Consider the following 15302-nt stretch of genomic DNA (forward strand, 5'->3'; position numbering starts at 1 on the left):
AAGGGTAGGAATGGATGGCCCCTCTCCCAAAGGAGCTCGTGGTTTAGTAGGGGAACCAGAATCACGTCTACTGGGAAAGAAACCTAGAAAGCAGATAACAGAAAAGCACGGAAGAAGATGATGATGGCAATGGCTACCATGCTTTGAGCTATACACCAGGCCCCATTCCAATGACTTTACCTTTGTTAAGACGTGTAATGCGCACAACAACCTGTGCACAAACTGCGTGCAGAGGGACAGGTGGTGGACAAGTGGGAGGAGAAAGGGGTAGGGGTAGGATGAACCAGGGTGGCGGGGTTGTGTCTGCTTGCATCCCCTCCCTGAGCCCTGACCACACTCTCTGGCCCCCTCCTGCCCTCTGCCAGGCACACGTCCTTCAAGCGCCACCTGCCAAGGCAGATGCACGTCTCCAGCGTGGACTATGGTAATGAGCTGCCCCCGGCGGCAGAGCAGCCCACCAGCATCGGCCGCATCAAGCCGGAGCTCTATAAGCAGAAGTCGGTGGATGCGGATGAGGCCAAATCCGAGGCAGCCAAGAGCTGTGGGAAGATCAACTTCAGCCTGCGCTATGACTACGAGAGTGAGACCCTGATCGTGCGCATCCTGAAGGCCTTTGACCTCCCTGCCAAGGACTTTTGCGGCAGCTCTGACCCTTACGTCAAGATCTACCTCCTGCCTGACCGCAAATGCAAGCTGCAGACCCGGGTGCACCGCAAGACCCTGAACCCAACATTTGACGAGAATTTCCACTTCCCTGTGCCCTATGAGGAGCTGGCTGACCGCAAGCTGCATCTCAGTGTTTTTGACTTTGACCGTTTCTCCCGCCATGACATGATTGGAGAGGTCATCCTGGACAACCTCTTTGAGGCCTCTGACTTGTCCCGGGAAACCTCCATCTGGAAGGATATCCAGTACGCCACAAGTGTGAGTACAGCCCTGCACCTGGGCTTCTTGAGGATTTCTAGTTCTGGGTTGAGTGGGATGTGTCCCCATCACCCTGACCCCTAGAGATAAGTGGGCCTTTGCCCTTCAGGATGTGAAGAGGGACTCTGGAAACTAGAAACAATGGCCCAGCCCACCCTGGGGAAGTCCTTGCACTCTGCCCCAGGTTGAGGTGGGGGCAGCAGAGCCCCCACGTGGGTGGGAAGGGAAGGGAATTTTTGCTTGTTGCTTCTGATCACATGTTCTGAGGTGGTTCTCTCTATCTGCTAGGCCTTAGGTCTACCACCTAAGTCTTATACATCTCTTTGATCATGGGTAAGGATGGGCAGGTCCCTAGACTGAATCACACAGCAGTATCTGTCAAGGACGTTGATGTGTACTAGAAGCCTGGAAAAGACCATCAAGAACAGACTGTATTAATCAGGATGAACCAGGTTATGATGCAGCAATAGGCAATGCTAGGATTTGGTAGCTTAAAGCAGCCAAGGTTTAGTTCTTGTTCATGTTACACGTGCTTTGCAGCCTGGCTAGGGTTCTCCTCTACCTTGTTATCCAGGGATCCAAGCCAACAGAGGCTCCATTTCAACATGGGCTCTCACAGTTACCCACTCAGGAGGAAGGAGATGTGGCAAATCATGCACTGTTTCTTTTTTATTTTTTGAGGAAGATTAGCCCTGAGCTAACATCTGCTGCCAATCCTCCTCTTTTTGCTGAGGAAGACTGGCTCTGAGCTAACATCCGTGCTCATCTTCCTCTACTTTACATGTGGGATGCCTGCCACAGCATGGTGTGCCAAGCAGTGCCAAGCAGTGCCATGTCCGCACCTGGGATCCAAACCAGTGAACCCTGGGCCACCGAGAAGCGAAACGTGCACACTTAACCACTGTGCCACTGGGCCGGCCCCCATGCACTGTTTCTTAAAGCTTCCACACAGAAGTGACACATGTCACTTCCACTCACATTTCATTAGCCAAAGCAAGACACATGGAAACTCCTAATATCAAGGGGACAGGACAAAGCAATCCTAGCACATACCCAGAAGGAGAAGTAGAAGTACTTAATGACCAACACTAGTGAGAACCACAGAGCAGAGCCTCTTCTCTTACGCATTGCCTGCCCAGGCCAGTCTGGGAGATGGGGGAGGCAGGCCTGAAAGGAGATCTGGGAAAAGAGGTGGCTGGCTTTTCAGAATCAGCTGCAATTAACCAGGGAAGGTTCAAGGGGCTGAGGCTCAGATTGGCTTTTAAGGGGGAAGACAGGTTTGGCACAGAGAATTGAGAGGGCCTATCCAGAGCCCTTCAGTCCAGTGTAGACGCTATTCTCCAGTCTAGTGGGTGGGTGTTGAGGAAGCTGCGTACCTGCGTCCCGCAGCTATAGGTGGTGTGCCTCGCTGTAAGCCGACGCGGGCAGCTGAGAGCCCAGCAGGGCCGTTTCCACCACACACCAACAGCCTTGCATCGGGTGTCTTGCGTGCTCACTGGTTGTGTGTCTCCCTGGAAATGCTTGCACCATTTCTCTGGGGCAGGGGTGACCCCACTCAGTCTGCAGACCCTCCCTTTGGACAGTCAAGACTCAATATCTCGGTGTTGACTTTGTGGGGAGAGAGGCTGGGAAAATCAGCCCCACTCTGGTGGGAAAAGGGTAAGAAACTTGATTTGCTCAAAGAGAGGAGGCTCGGTGGGCTCCATTTCTGCCCCAGGGAGGGTCTCTGGGACACCCCATTCTCATCACTGTTTCTGACTTTGATCAGTCCACTCCAGTGTCCCAGTGCCTCCCCCAGCTTTGCTTTCCTGAAATGTCATCCCCAAGAGCAGCACAAGCAGCAGGGCCGGCAGACGGGGCGGGCAGACGGGGCGGGCTGGAACAGCAGCTGTGTGCCAGCCCCAAGCCCAGGAGCTCTGTTCTATAAATCACTCTGAAGTTTACATCTGGTGCAGCTCTTCCCCTGTGGTCTCGTAAGGCAGCAGCTTCATTACAGTGACTGCACAGGTAACGAAAAGCAGCTTGGTCCTCCCAACACTGGGGTTGAGGCCCAGGGGCTCAGAGAGAGGGAGAGATGAGGGCCAGGGGCTGCAGGAAGCAGAGCTCAACTCAGCCCTCTGAGGAGACTCCCTTCTCCTCACCAGGGTCCTCCCCTCCCTCTCCTGTGACTTTAGCCCTGGGCATTGTGGAAGCCCCAGTCCTGGAGTAGGCAGTCGCTGCCCAGGCACACCCCTCACCTGGATGCTGACTTCCTAGGTTTTAGAGCTCTAGCTGTCCCTGCCCTCGTCCCACCCCCCCTTGCCCAGCCCAGCTGCAGAAAAAGGCGGATCATCCAGAAGGTGCTGCGCACATTGCCGCAATCCTCATCATCCTCAGTCAGTACATTGTAGTCCTCCTCTATCTCCTCCTAAGCAGAGCACTGTGCCAGGCACTGGGAGGTGTGGGGGGTTGGGACAGAAGACCGGCTCTTCAACCCACAGAAATTCATAATCCAATTACAGAGACAAGAAGTGTCTGTGCAGTAGCCAGCAATGCTAAGTAGCAAATCCTGTATCCTGTATGAGGTTGCAAGACCTGAGAGTTAGGACAGCCAGAGAAGTTTTCCTGGATGTGGAGGAATTAAGCAAGGCAGGGAAGGACTGGTAGGATTGATAGGCAAAGAGGAAGCGGGAGCATTCTAGCCACGAGCCGAGGGAGTCTGGGCCCAGGAATGTCTGAAGCTGAAGAGCAGTGACCGTGTTCACACGTCCTGTCTTGTTTGCAGTCTGTCTGAGCTGCATGTTCTCCCCAGGGGAGGCCCCTGGGGCCCTCCCATCCGCAGCCTCTCCAGTGGGCTGGGTCTCAGAAGCAGGCTCCTCATCCTGGCGCTCCAAGAATCAGGCAAAGGAAGGGAAAGGGAAATAAGGCTGGTGCTTTCACCTGTTTTTTGGTGCTGACTCTAAAATTGTAATTATTTGGGGCAAGAGAGGCCCAAGTCATGGTCACCGGGAATGGGTGAGCACTTGGCGTATATGAAATTCTGCAGCCAGCGTGGCAGGGGCGGTACAGAGGAACACAGCTAGCTGGCCCCCATCTCTCCGGCAGGCAGGATTCCCTTCCTAAAGCTGCATTTTGGCCTCAAGCTCGCTCCTCTGCCCGGCAGGCGGGTCCCTGAACATGCCCCACATTCCTGCCTCTTGCCTTGGCTCTCAAGCTTCCCTGGGTCAGGCGGCCTTTCCCCCACCTCTTGGCCTGGCCCAAATCATTCCGCCTTTCAAAGCTTCCCCGAAGTCCTTCCACTCTCACAGCAATCACTCCTCCTGATTTGTTCTCTGTGTCCATTAGTTACATCCTGAATCATATTCTGTCTTGTAAAGTTCTCCCAGTGGTTCAGAAATGGCTTGTGGTCCATGTTTGACTTTCTCTTGTATTTTCCTTCAGGGCTAAGCATATCGCATTGTGCAAACATAAGAACTCAGTACATTCTTGGTGAATGACCAATGGCTTAGTTAATTTCATTAAAACTGTACGTTGGTGCACAAGGAAATGACTGTTAAAGAAGTCATGGAAGTTGGGTGCAGTTAACCTAGGAAGGCTTCCTGGAGGAGAAGGTCAAGTAGTCCTTTGAAAGTAGATAGAGCCAGGCTTGGTGGAGAGAGACCCAGCCTGTGCTTCAGAGGTACTTCAGAGGTATGGTTCAGATAGGTGGTTTGTGTCTGGAGTGGCAAAGAAATTAACCAGTCAGATCAGGTAGTCTGGACTGAAGTAGAGGGTCGGTGGCATACAGGCTGGATAGAAGGAGAGACACCATGAGAATGGGGCCACAGGAGGCTGCTCCCCTTGTGGTTCCCGCGCTTGTATCGAGGAATCAGATTCAGCCTTGCAGGTGGAACCAGGGGTGTCCCTTGTTTTGGCCCTGCCCCAGCACTCAAGTTGGTTTACGCTAGCAAAGCCTGGGGCATGTGTGTTGTTTTCTCACAACCACTGAACATGGAGCTTCAAGGCTAGTGAAGGGGAGGTGTACAGGATGGTGGTGGGGGGCGTCTAGCTCTTTGTTAATTGCAAATCTTAAGCTGCAAGGGACACTCACCTCGCCACCCCCAGGCTGTTCTGGAGGGAAGCCTAGGTGGCGAGGGAGCTATATACTCCCCCCTGGCCTGGAGGGCGCGGAGCAGGCAAGCCGGCCATAGCCGGCCGTGCGAAGGCGTCGGTCGGAGGCTTCTGCTGTTCACCGAATCAAGAAGGTCAGGCGTGGGAAGGAATGGAGGCAGTTGATCAAATCCACTCCAGCCCTGGGCAGGGCTGCCCCTGGTGCTCCTGCTGCCCCACCCCTGCCTGGCTTGACGAGGGTCCCTGTTGGTCTCCTGGGCGTTCCCAGCAGCTCGCCATTTTCTCTCTACCCAGGACTTCGATTGGCAGGGATCACCCTGCTCCTCCCTTCCCCCTTGGCTGCCCTCAGCCTCATTATTTCTGCATAAAGCTGTAGATTTATCATTATCATAGAGCCGCCGTCACCAGGGTTTGCCAACATCTCTGTAATCTTCTAGTTATTGCCGCAGAGGCCTGAGACCCCAGCGCACACAACTATTCCTGTCGCTATTCCTGCACCTTCATGGCGGCGGGAGGTGAAGGCTGTAATTGGGGCCATAAATATGTGTTGTGCTTGGTGGCGTTAATGGACTCAGCCATCGCCCTGCCTTACCAGGTCCCCGCCAGGTCAGAGTGAGCGTGCGAGAGCATGCATGCGTGCGTGTGTTTGGGGGTGAAGGGGTGCTCAGTGTAGGTCCAGGGAGCCCAGCCTCAGAGTCTGCAGGGAGGGAGAGAGGCCTGTGAGGTGGAAGGGTCTCCAGCCTGGGGATGAGCAGAGCTGTACAGAAAAAGCTCAGGCTTTGGTGCCAAACACACCTGTGTTACACCCCAGCTTCCGCACTTTCTAGCTTTGAGACCTTGAGGACGTTATGTAAATCATGCCTCAGTAAAATAGGGATAACAACAGTATATAGCTCATAGTGGCGTTACGTGTAGTAAATTAAATAAAATACTCCAGATGCCTAGGACAGCACTGCCACAGAGCAGCCTCCTGAGCCCCATTCCCGTGTGTCTTTCCTTCTAGCTCAGCCAGTGGGTCGCTATTTGTACCACTCCTGGGCCTGACCCCCTACTTTGGTCCTGACCATCCATTCTGACAGGTTGTTGGTTATTATTATTCCTATTTTATTTCTTGTCATAGCTATGCCATGTGTCCTCTGTGTGACCTGGAAAAGTGATTGCCTTCTCTGGGCTGTGGTTTCCTCAGTATTAAACCAGCTTCAAAGTTCTGCGGTTCTGGGATTCTCGGCTTTTCCTATAGAGGAGTGCTTGGCTCTCTTCGTTACAGAGCAGAGCCACCCAGTTCCAGGGAGTGTGGTCTGCACAGGAGAGGCCGAAACCCCAGCTTGACAGGCAGAATTTCCAGATATACCTTGCTCCCTCAAAGGTCACTCTGAATCAGTTCTCTCTTCAAGCCCCTGAGAAATGCCCTCTAGGGGGTTCCTGCCACGGGGAAGTTCCCACAACAAGCTGTCTTCCTTCTTTTCCCCCAAGGCACAGTCCCACACAGGGTCTCAGCTCCCTCCTCGCCTGTCTAGCTCCCTTCAGATCCCCCACTTACTGGGATATGTGGGTTATTACTTGAACTCCTACCAGGAACCAAGAGCACAGCTAACTTGAAGAGCACAGCTAACTTGATCACATGCCAGCACCACAAGCCTGATTATCGTCCCCTATATGTAAATAAAGAAATGAAGGTTCCAGGTTAAGTGACTCACCCAGTGTCACCCACAGAGAAGGTGGTTGAGAGCCAAGATTCAAATCCAGGTCTTCAACAGAGCCCATGGTCCTTGCACGGCTAGAGGGAGTGTGATCACATTGCTCCTTGGGACAGAAGACGGACCCTGAAAGCGTGCAGCTCACCAGGGGATCCAGAAGAGTGTTTGGTTTGGTTTTGTTTTTCCTTTGTGGCCGGGTTAGCTTCTCTCATTCCTCTCATTTCAAGGGTCAGCTTTTGTGCTGACACTTGGATTCCTTTACCATTTCCCCAGTATTCTTCCTGTGGGCATTGAGTTTGACATTCAGTCCTTTTTCATTCAACAAACATTCATTGAGTGCAACTACGTCTGGTCAGTTGTGCCACTGAGCGCTTGTTGGATACAGAACCTTGAGCTGGGCTGTGGAAAGGATGGCAAAGAGCAAGCCCTCCCCCTCAGAGTGCCAGGCTAGTGGGAACTGGAGAGTATGTTCGGTGTCCCCCAAACCCCCTGACCCCCTCACACAGGGCATACACTGGGGGCAGACTGGTTCAGGATGCTTACAACAAGCCATGTGGAGAAGTGCTGAGGAGCGATGGAGAAAAGGAGTCAGAGTCAGATGAGATTGATCTGAGAAAGTTTCTAGGAAAGGAAAGTTTTAGGCCAGGTTTTGATGGTAGTGAAGGTAGAGAGTGCTTAGAGGGGGGCGAGGGGCGAGGGGCGGAGGTAGGGGAGAGTGTTTCTCTATTTTCTTTGGATTGGGGGAAAGATCTAGAAAGAACTTCTCTCACATAAGATTGGGTTTCTTTTCTCTGTGCAATAGCTACTTGAGGTGTAATTACTATGTGCCAGGCACCAGGCTCGCCTTGGGAATACAATGATTCAACTCCAGGCCTGTCCTCAAAGCCTCACAGTCTTATGGGGGGTGGGAGGGGGCGAGGCAGGAAGGCAGGGAGGCAGCTCTGCTGTCCTGGGGGACACGCAGGTCCTCACCAGCCCAGCGTGTTGAGGGAAGGCTGGCCTCCCAAAATGCAAAATTGCCTTCCTTGCCAGAAAAAAGTTAAGTTGCCTCCTCTTCTCACACCTACATACTCAAGTCTAATGAGCTTCAAAAGGCCTTTTCAAGTAGAGCCAAAGAACTGGCTAAATTGCTCCACTGTGACTCATTAAATCAACCCGGGATGAAGCCTTCAAAAGGCTCGTTGACCAACAGCTTGATGCAACGCCTCCTAAGTGCCCCCCTTGGATCTCAGGCTCCCGGTTGTTCTATCCTGACTGGGAGGCGGGCAGGAGAAGGGGGAAGCAGGATGAATCTTCACCCACGCAACGTCTTCGATTACTCCTCAAAGAACTTATTTGGGTTCAAGAACAACTGGATATTGAAGGGACGAACATAGTCCTTGCTTTCAAGGAGCTTAGAGTTGAATGGAGGTTTCAGAGCCAGTAAAACGTAATCAAAGGAATGTAATTATTTAAGTTACATTAAAAGGAAAAAGGGGCAGACAGAGGTGATAATAGAAGCTGGGAGAGTGAGTGAGTGGGATGGGGGATGCTGCTGATGGAAGGAGAATTTGGGAATAAAAACTGAGCTTTGGGAAACACCCACAGTCAAGAAGAAGGAGGTCAAGGGGCCAGCCAAGCATACCAAGCAGGAGGAGAGCCAAGAGAGAAGAGAGCCGAGGAAGTTAAAGGAGGGAGAGTTCGGGAACTGTGCATTCAGCAGTGATCTGTCTGAGCATCTGTGAGGTACCAAGCACAGTCCTGGCACTGGGGATGCAGGACTAAAGGAAGTCCTGCTCTTGTGGGGCTTCCACTCTAGTAGGGGGAGACGAATGAATAAGTGAGATAAATAGTGTGTCTGAGAGTGGTTAGTGGTATGGAGAAACTAAAGCAGGGGAGCGTGGTGGGGAGTTTTGGGCTAGGGAGGATGGCTTGAAGAGAGGATTGCAGGATAAAACAGGGTGGTCAGGGGAGATGTCCCCCAGAGGGAGCGATTTGATAGACCCAACAGATGAGAGGGAGAGAGCTAGGCAGATATCTGGAAGAAGAAAGGCTCAGGCAGAGAGAAAGGTAAATGCAGACTTCCTGAAGTGGGAGGATGCCTGGCTTATTCAAAGAACAGTAAGGGGGCCAGTGTGTCTGAAGCAGAAATGGAGCTGGGAGGGAGACAGTAAGAGATGAAGTGAGAGAGGTAAAGGGGCAGGAAAGGTTAATGGGTTCTACCGTCAAAAGTTTAAAGGATTGCTGTAGCTGACAGGTTGGGAATAGACTATGCAATCAGGGCAAAGGCAGGCGAATCAGTTGGGAGGCTATTGCCATAAAAAGAGACAACAGTGCCTCGGACAAGGATGGTGGTGGAGATGTAAGATGTGGCTTGACTCTGGAAATATTTTGAAAGTAGACCTAGTAGTATTTGCTGACAGATTGGGTATAGGGTCTAGGGTATAGAGAAAGAGAAGAATCAAGGTTTTCAGCCTGAGAACTCAGGAGGGAATTGCCATTCACTGAGTTGGGGAATCCTGGAGGAAGAACCCATCTGGGGAGGAAGATCAGGAGCTCGGATTCAGACCTGGTATACTGGAGATGCCTCTGGGACATCCAAGTGGAGATGCTGGGTAGGAACTTGGATGTAGAGTCTAGAGTCCAGGAGAGAGGCCTTGGCTAAAGAAATACATTTAGGAGATGTCAACGTATAAATAGTACTAAAAGCCGTGAGAGGGGCTGGCCCCGTGGCTGAGTGGTTAAGTTCGTGCGCTCCTCTTTGGCAGCCCAGGGTTTCACTAGTTCAGATCCTGAGCGTGGACATGGCACCGCTCGTCAGGCAATGTGAGGCCGTGTCCCACATGCCACAACCAGAAGGACCCACAACTAAGATATACAACTATGTACTGGGGGAATTTGGGGAGAAAAAGCAGGAAAAAAAAAAGCCATGAGACTAGTTCAGATCCTAAGTTTGGAGAAGACAAGAGGAAGGACCCAAGCCTGAGCCTTGGGACACTCTAACGCTTAGACGTGGGGACTATGTGGAAAAAGCAGCAAAGGAGACTGACAACCAGCAGCCAGTGAAACAGGCGGAAAACCAGGAAAGTGCAGTGGAAACAAAGACAGTGCTTCCAGGACGAGAGAGGGAAAGATCAACTGTATCAGATGCTGTGATTGGTCACATACGATGCAGACTGAGACTTGACCATTTTGTTCAGCATTGGCCTTAACAAGAGCTGTTTTGGTGGAGCCCGACTGGGAAAGAGATCATTTGTGGAAGATTGGGATACAGACTGTATCATTTTAGGGAACCTTTCTTGAGTGGGTAGTCATTTCAAGGCCTAGGAAGGCTGGTTTTGCAGTGTGCCGGCAGGCGGGTTCCATGGATGGGCCATCCCTTGGGAGAAAGAGTGGGTGGGGATGGGGGAGTGGGTGAGCAGCCCCAGCCACACAGAGCAACTCAGACCAAGACAACACATTCCGTCAGGAATCTGCAGCAAGGCTCAGTGTCTCTAGAATTCTGCCTTAAATTCCCTGGTGTCTGAACTTTAGCAGGTAGGATCAAGCCAGCATAGAAGCAGAGAGGGAGAGCTTTCCAAAAGAGGCCTGCAGGCAGATCAGGGTCACATGGAAGCCCCAGGAGGTGTGAAGGGAGCAAGGCTGGGCCTGGGCTGCTGCCCAAAGTCAAGAAGACTGATCCCCAAGCCCTCAGCCAGGGCTGCTGTGAATAATGTATGAAACCGGCCAGCCCTGCCTGCTCTGCGAGCTGCCCCAGTGAGCCCTGGCTGTGCCCTCAGCGGCTGCCTGACCCCGCCTGACCCCGAAGCCGCCTGAGCTGCTGCGGGGCTGCAAGGCTCCCTTGTTTACTTGCTGCTCAGCGGGAGCTGCCTCACTGCCTGCTTGTCTTCGCTAACGTTCATTTACCCCTGCACCCCCTCGGGCCTGGCCTCATTATCCTCATTATCCGCTGGATTGCTGAGCTCTCCCCCTGCACCCGTGCCCTCAGGCCAACGGGGGGAAATATCCAGACCAAGCCCCCACCCAGTTTATTCCTCCAGCCCCTGCCAATGCAGAGGGCAGCTGGGTGGGATCTTTCTTTTGCTCTCTTTCCTGAAGAGGGAGGAGAGGAGGGGCCCAGTAGCCTCTCTGGAAGGATGTCTTGGTCAGATGGGAACATCAAAGCCAGGAGCAGCTTTTCCTGCTCCAGGTAACAAGAACAGCAGCTCTACCCTCAGAGCTTATATCCTATAAGGACTGGGAGGAAACTGGGAGGGGGTATACCAAGGAGTCCCTCCATGCTCGAAGCTCAGGGCCTGAGAATGTGGCTCACCCTGTCGGGTCCCAGGTTCTGAAGCCAATAGGACGGCTTTTCTGGAACTGTCCAGGAGGCCAAAGGTCCTATAGAAAAGGAGTGCTGAATAGCCATCAAGAAAGGGGGAGAGGCGGGGTGTGGGCTCTGCGCTCCATCCCACAGGTGGCATGTCCTTTCAGGAGACAGGGCTCACACTTCCAGAGAGCCACCAGGCCCTGCACCAAGCTGAGAGCTCCTGGTCTACGTGTCCTCCCTCCAGCAGGGTGATGGATGTGCACTGGCACTTCCCCGCCCTCTCACTGAGGTCGACTGGGACCAGTAGCAGTTCTTGGGTACACGAGTTAAAGGTTTCCCATGTGGTGCTGGAAAACAAAGAAAATTGGTCCAGACAGGGCTCTGACCTGCCTGTAAGCAGAGCTGCTCAATAGCCGTTTGACTGGCCTTGGGTATTCTTGTTTAAGTTGTTTCTAAACTCAGCCTTTCACAATAGGTCCTTCCCTGCAGACTCAGAGGAAATGGCCTTAAGAGGCTGCCAGAGGCTTAGAACAGTGGAGACAGTTCTAATCTCACCCTTGATAAATTCCTAGCATCCAGACAGCCCCACTGCCCACTCTGGCCAGCTTCCTGCAGAACCCAGCTCCCACTGGCAACCAGACTGCAGCCCTGCTCGGCCTCCCTTCTCCACTTGCAGCTGCTACAACTCCGAGCTGGCTGGGCCAGCCAACCCTGCCCTGCCCCGGCCCCACGTGCACCTCATTGGTAAGCTGTGCATCTCAATGGTATAAATATCTAATCTTTCCCTTACATGAGAATGAATGGGAAATCATTAAGCAACAAGCTCATGCATCAACAAAAATCTATTCCTCTAACACTGGTGCCTTTATGCACTTCCCCCCACCTTGCTGCGCAGAGCGTATGTGCTTGTCTTGTTGCTTCTATCACCTGATAACCCACAGTGACATTTTCTCCTGGAGAGAGATTATTTGGTCACAAGGAAAACAACAGCCAAACATCCCCTCTAGACACTGTCAAGGATGCTCGAACTCCAGGATTCATTCAGGAGGAAGGGACTGCAGTGGGTCCCCTAGATCAGCCATAATCCAAAGAGACTGGGGTCACAGCATGGGACTATGACCAGAATAGCAACCAACTTGGGAGAATTGGGGCGGCCCCTGAGGGTGTTCTAATTTCCTGTGGACTATTGTGTCATGACTGCATATGCTCATGGACCTGGGGAAGGTCAGAGCAGGAAAGGGCCCTGGAGATGATCTGGCCCAATGTCCTCCTGCCACAGGTGAGCAAGTTAAGACCAGAGAAGTCATACAACTTGTCTGGGGTGGCTCAGTGAGTCCAGACAAATCTAGACCCAGAACCCAGGGCTCATGAAACTCAGTCCTATGCTCTGCCCACTGCCTTCCTTGTCTTTAGGTTTTTATAGGGAATTCTCTTACCCTGTTTTTTTTTTAATTCACTATTCCCCCTTCCCTTCCTAGGCCATTGCCCACTCACTGTCATCATTCTGTGCCTGTGAGCTCTCTATCCTGCAGGAAGGAGGGCCAAGGAAAGACCAGGAGCCCGTGCATGCAGTGTCAGAGGGAGCAGAGCAAAGATGGCATTCTCTCTGTCAACAGTTGGTCTCTTCCGTGCAAGAGACTTACAGTCTCTCCTGAGACTAGAAATAGGCAAACCTATAAGCAACATCAGCAAGAAAGCCAAAGAGGAAAGAGAGACCGTTTATCAAAGTGCCTTGGACCCTAAACCAACTCACCCCCAACCTTAAAGCCTCCCACTGCGCATCAATGTTTATACCCTGGAGGAGGGAGGAGACAAGGCGAGCTGTAGAGTTTAGGTCAACCTTGTCCAATTGCTAGCATATTTTTATGGTGTTTCAGTGTTGGCAACAATGTAGAGAAGTGTTCCCTCTCCAGCAGTCAGCCTCCTCCCACCCCACTCCCCCGCCAACCCTGTGCAACATCTGGCCCTCATTCATCCTCATCAGTCGTCCCCCGTAGCCACATTTTTCTCTCCTGTCTGAATTGACACCTACCCATTCTCCGTGAATACTTAATACCTTCCTTCCTAGACAAAGTCTCTGAGACCTTGAGGGTCTCTCTAGGGCTGCCACGAAACTTGGGATGGAGGGTTTTCCATGGAGTCCACTTGGCCTTGGGATGAGGGAATTAGAGTAGGGAGACAGCCCCTGGGATGGGAGGGGTGGCGCAAGGTGTTTAAACGTTCACTCCTCTCTGGCCAGCGCAGGCTGGCATTGCTCTCTTGATGGCCTGAGAAACACCAATGACTACATCAGAAGACTTCCATGTCTGTCATTTTTGAGTTCTACCCTGCTGATCTGGACTTGGCACAGCTTGGAATCCAGGGAGGGTACCAACATCCTTGACTACGAGACTGGTTTCCCCAGGAGCTATTTTATACTATGATCAGAAATCATGTTTCTGCGTGTGTATGGGGTGGGAGGGAGTTGAGGTGAGATGGGGAATGGATGACAGAACAGGACTCAGATTACTGTCTATGTGCGGAATCCGTCTGCAGGTGTACCCAGAGTGTCGGCTGGGCTTCCCTGCCTCCTCGTGCCAGGCTCTGAGTGCTATAGCTTACATTTAATCCTCACCACCACCCTGCAGGGTGGGTACTGTTATTATCTCCAGTTTCCAGAAGAAGAAACTCAGGCAACCTGCTCAAGGTCACAAAGCCAATGAGAGGCAGAGCCAGGAGTCAAACCCAGGCGAGCTGGCTCCGCTGTCTGTGCGCCTAACTCTCCTCTCTGCTGCCTCCCAGAGCTGGCTAAGAGCAGCTTTCCCCAAGATCCTGCCTCCTCCTGGGATGGGGAAAGCAGATGTTCCCCTGATAGCTTTGGGCTCTAATTTTCTGCCTCTTCTGAAATGTCCTCCTCTCCACCTCTGGTGGCTCTTCCTTCATTGATCCAGTCATGGGACACAAGCCCAGCTCCACCTCACCCCAAGCAACACACAGTGAGTAGCAGTGCTTCAACTGGAGGTTTGTTGTCCTGGGAATTGGGTATTTACCGCCCCACCGCCCAGTGAACAGCCTCACATGGCACAGTAGACTGCTGGTGGGCACCTGCCCGGAAAGGTTCTTCTGTCTTGCCTCCCATAGGGTGCTGGCTCCTGTCATCCTACTGGCTCCTCTCTACCTTCCCCAAGGCTCCAGGCCTCAAAACACAAACAAATAAACAAACAATGCCCCTCTTTAAATTGCCCTGGGCAATTTACTTCTCTCCAGCCGCTGTACCCAGGCTTAGTTCCAGCTACATCTTTGAACATTCAGAACCCAAAAAGTTCAATTGAATAACAGGGCCATCTTCTCTGGGAGCAGTGGGACCCTGGGAGTGGTATACTGCCTTTCCCAGGCTCCACCCTCTGTAGAAGGCAACTGTGGTTTTAAATAGCGTTCCTTTTCTCTTGTTAATTAAGAACTGCTATGGCCATTGGCCTTCTGTGAGCCCATAAAGGGGCGTGTTGGGCTGGCCCTGTGTGTGTGGAAAGAACCCTCTCCTTAGGGGGATAGGTGGAGTTGCCACCGGAGATAGGAAAGGGGAAGCCACTTTCCATCTCAGCCCTCCCAGTTCTGCCAGTGGGCTGAGAATGAAACAGCCCTTCTCACCAAAATGAGGCCTAAGAGGGAGCCCCAGACTGGTAGAAGGATTGGATGGGGTCTCAGCCAGGAAGGATGCAGGCTGTTAGGAGACCACAGATGGATGTGGAGAAAAGAGAGGATGCCACTCCTAGAAATGGGCAGAAAGCTGCCAGGGAAAAAATGCAGGGAGGGGCCTGTGAAGTTGTCCCAGCCCTGCAGGGTGGAGCCCAGTGACTGAGGACTCCGAAGGCATTCCACCTGTGAGCCATGGCATTGTCTGTGATGACTTCCTTTTGTTTACCTTGGTATTTAGAGATACCAAGCTATCTCTTCACAAGGATCTTGTTCACATTGCCAGGCTATTTCAGGGATGCTGTGGGAGCCATGAGACCAGATTTGTGTCGACACTTGGGTTGGAGCTTTAAAGAGAGTGCAGGTGCAGAACACGATGGGGCAGCTAGAACCAAAGAGAAAACTCAGAAGAAACAAAGGAGAAACTCAGGGGGGACAGGACGGAGCCACTGCCTCAGCCCCCTCCCCACCTAGCGAGCCCGCCCCAGAGCTGCTTTGCTGCCCCCAGGAAGGCAGCGTCTTGGAATAAGGGGGCCGCGTCTTTGAGGGGAGGGGCGGGAGGGGTTGTTCCCACACCCCCAGAACAGCGCTGGTGTGGGGCTCCTTCCCCAGGGGCCGCGTGACACATCTCT

At 52.6% G+C, this 15302-nt stretch overlaps 1 protein-coding gene across 13 annotated transcripts in view; it reads left to right on the forward strand.

The window, feature by feature from the left end:
• The window catches only part of SYT6 (synaptotagmin 6), a 59038-nt gene that overhangs the window by 12660 nt on the left and 31076 nt on the right, over positions 1–15302 (forward strand). For all 13 annotated transcript variants that reach the window (XR_011536687.1, XR_011536683.1, XR_011536684.1 and 10 more), the window contains exon 3: positions 366–924. Coding sequence is in view for 7 of the 13 variants with exons in the window: in XM_070607613.1 (XP_070463714.1) it covers positions 366–924 (559 nt within the window). In the remaining 6 variants the exon portion in view is untranslated. The remainder of the gene's footprint in view (positions 1–365; positions 925–15302) is intronic.

This window comes from Equus przewalskii, unplaced genomic scaffold, assembly GCF_037783145.1.
Source record: "Equus przewalskii isolate Varuska unplaced genomic scaffold, EquPr2 ChrUn-13, whole genome shotgun sequence".
Taxonomy (NCBI): Eukaryota; Metazoa; Chordata; class Mammalia; order Perissodactyla; family Equidae; genus Equus; species Equus przewalskii.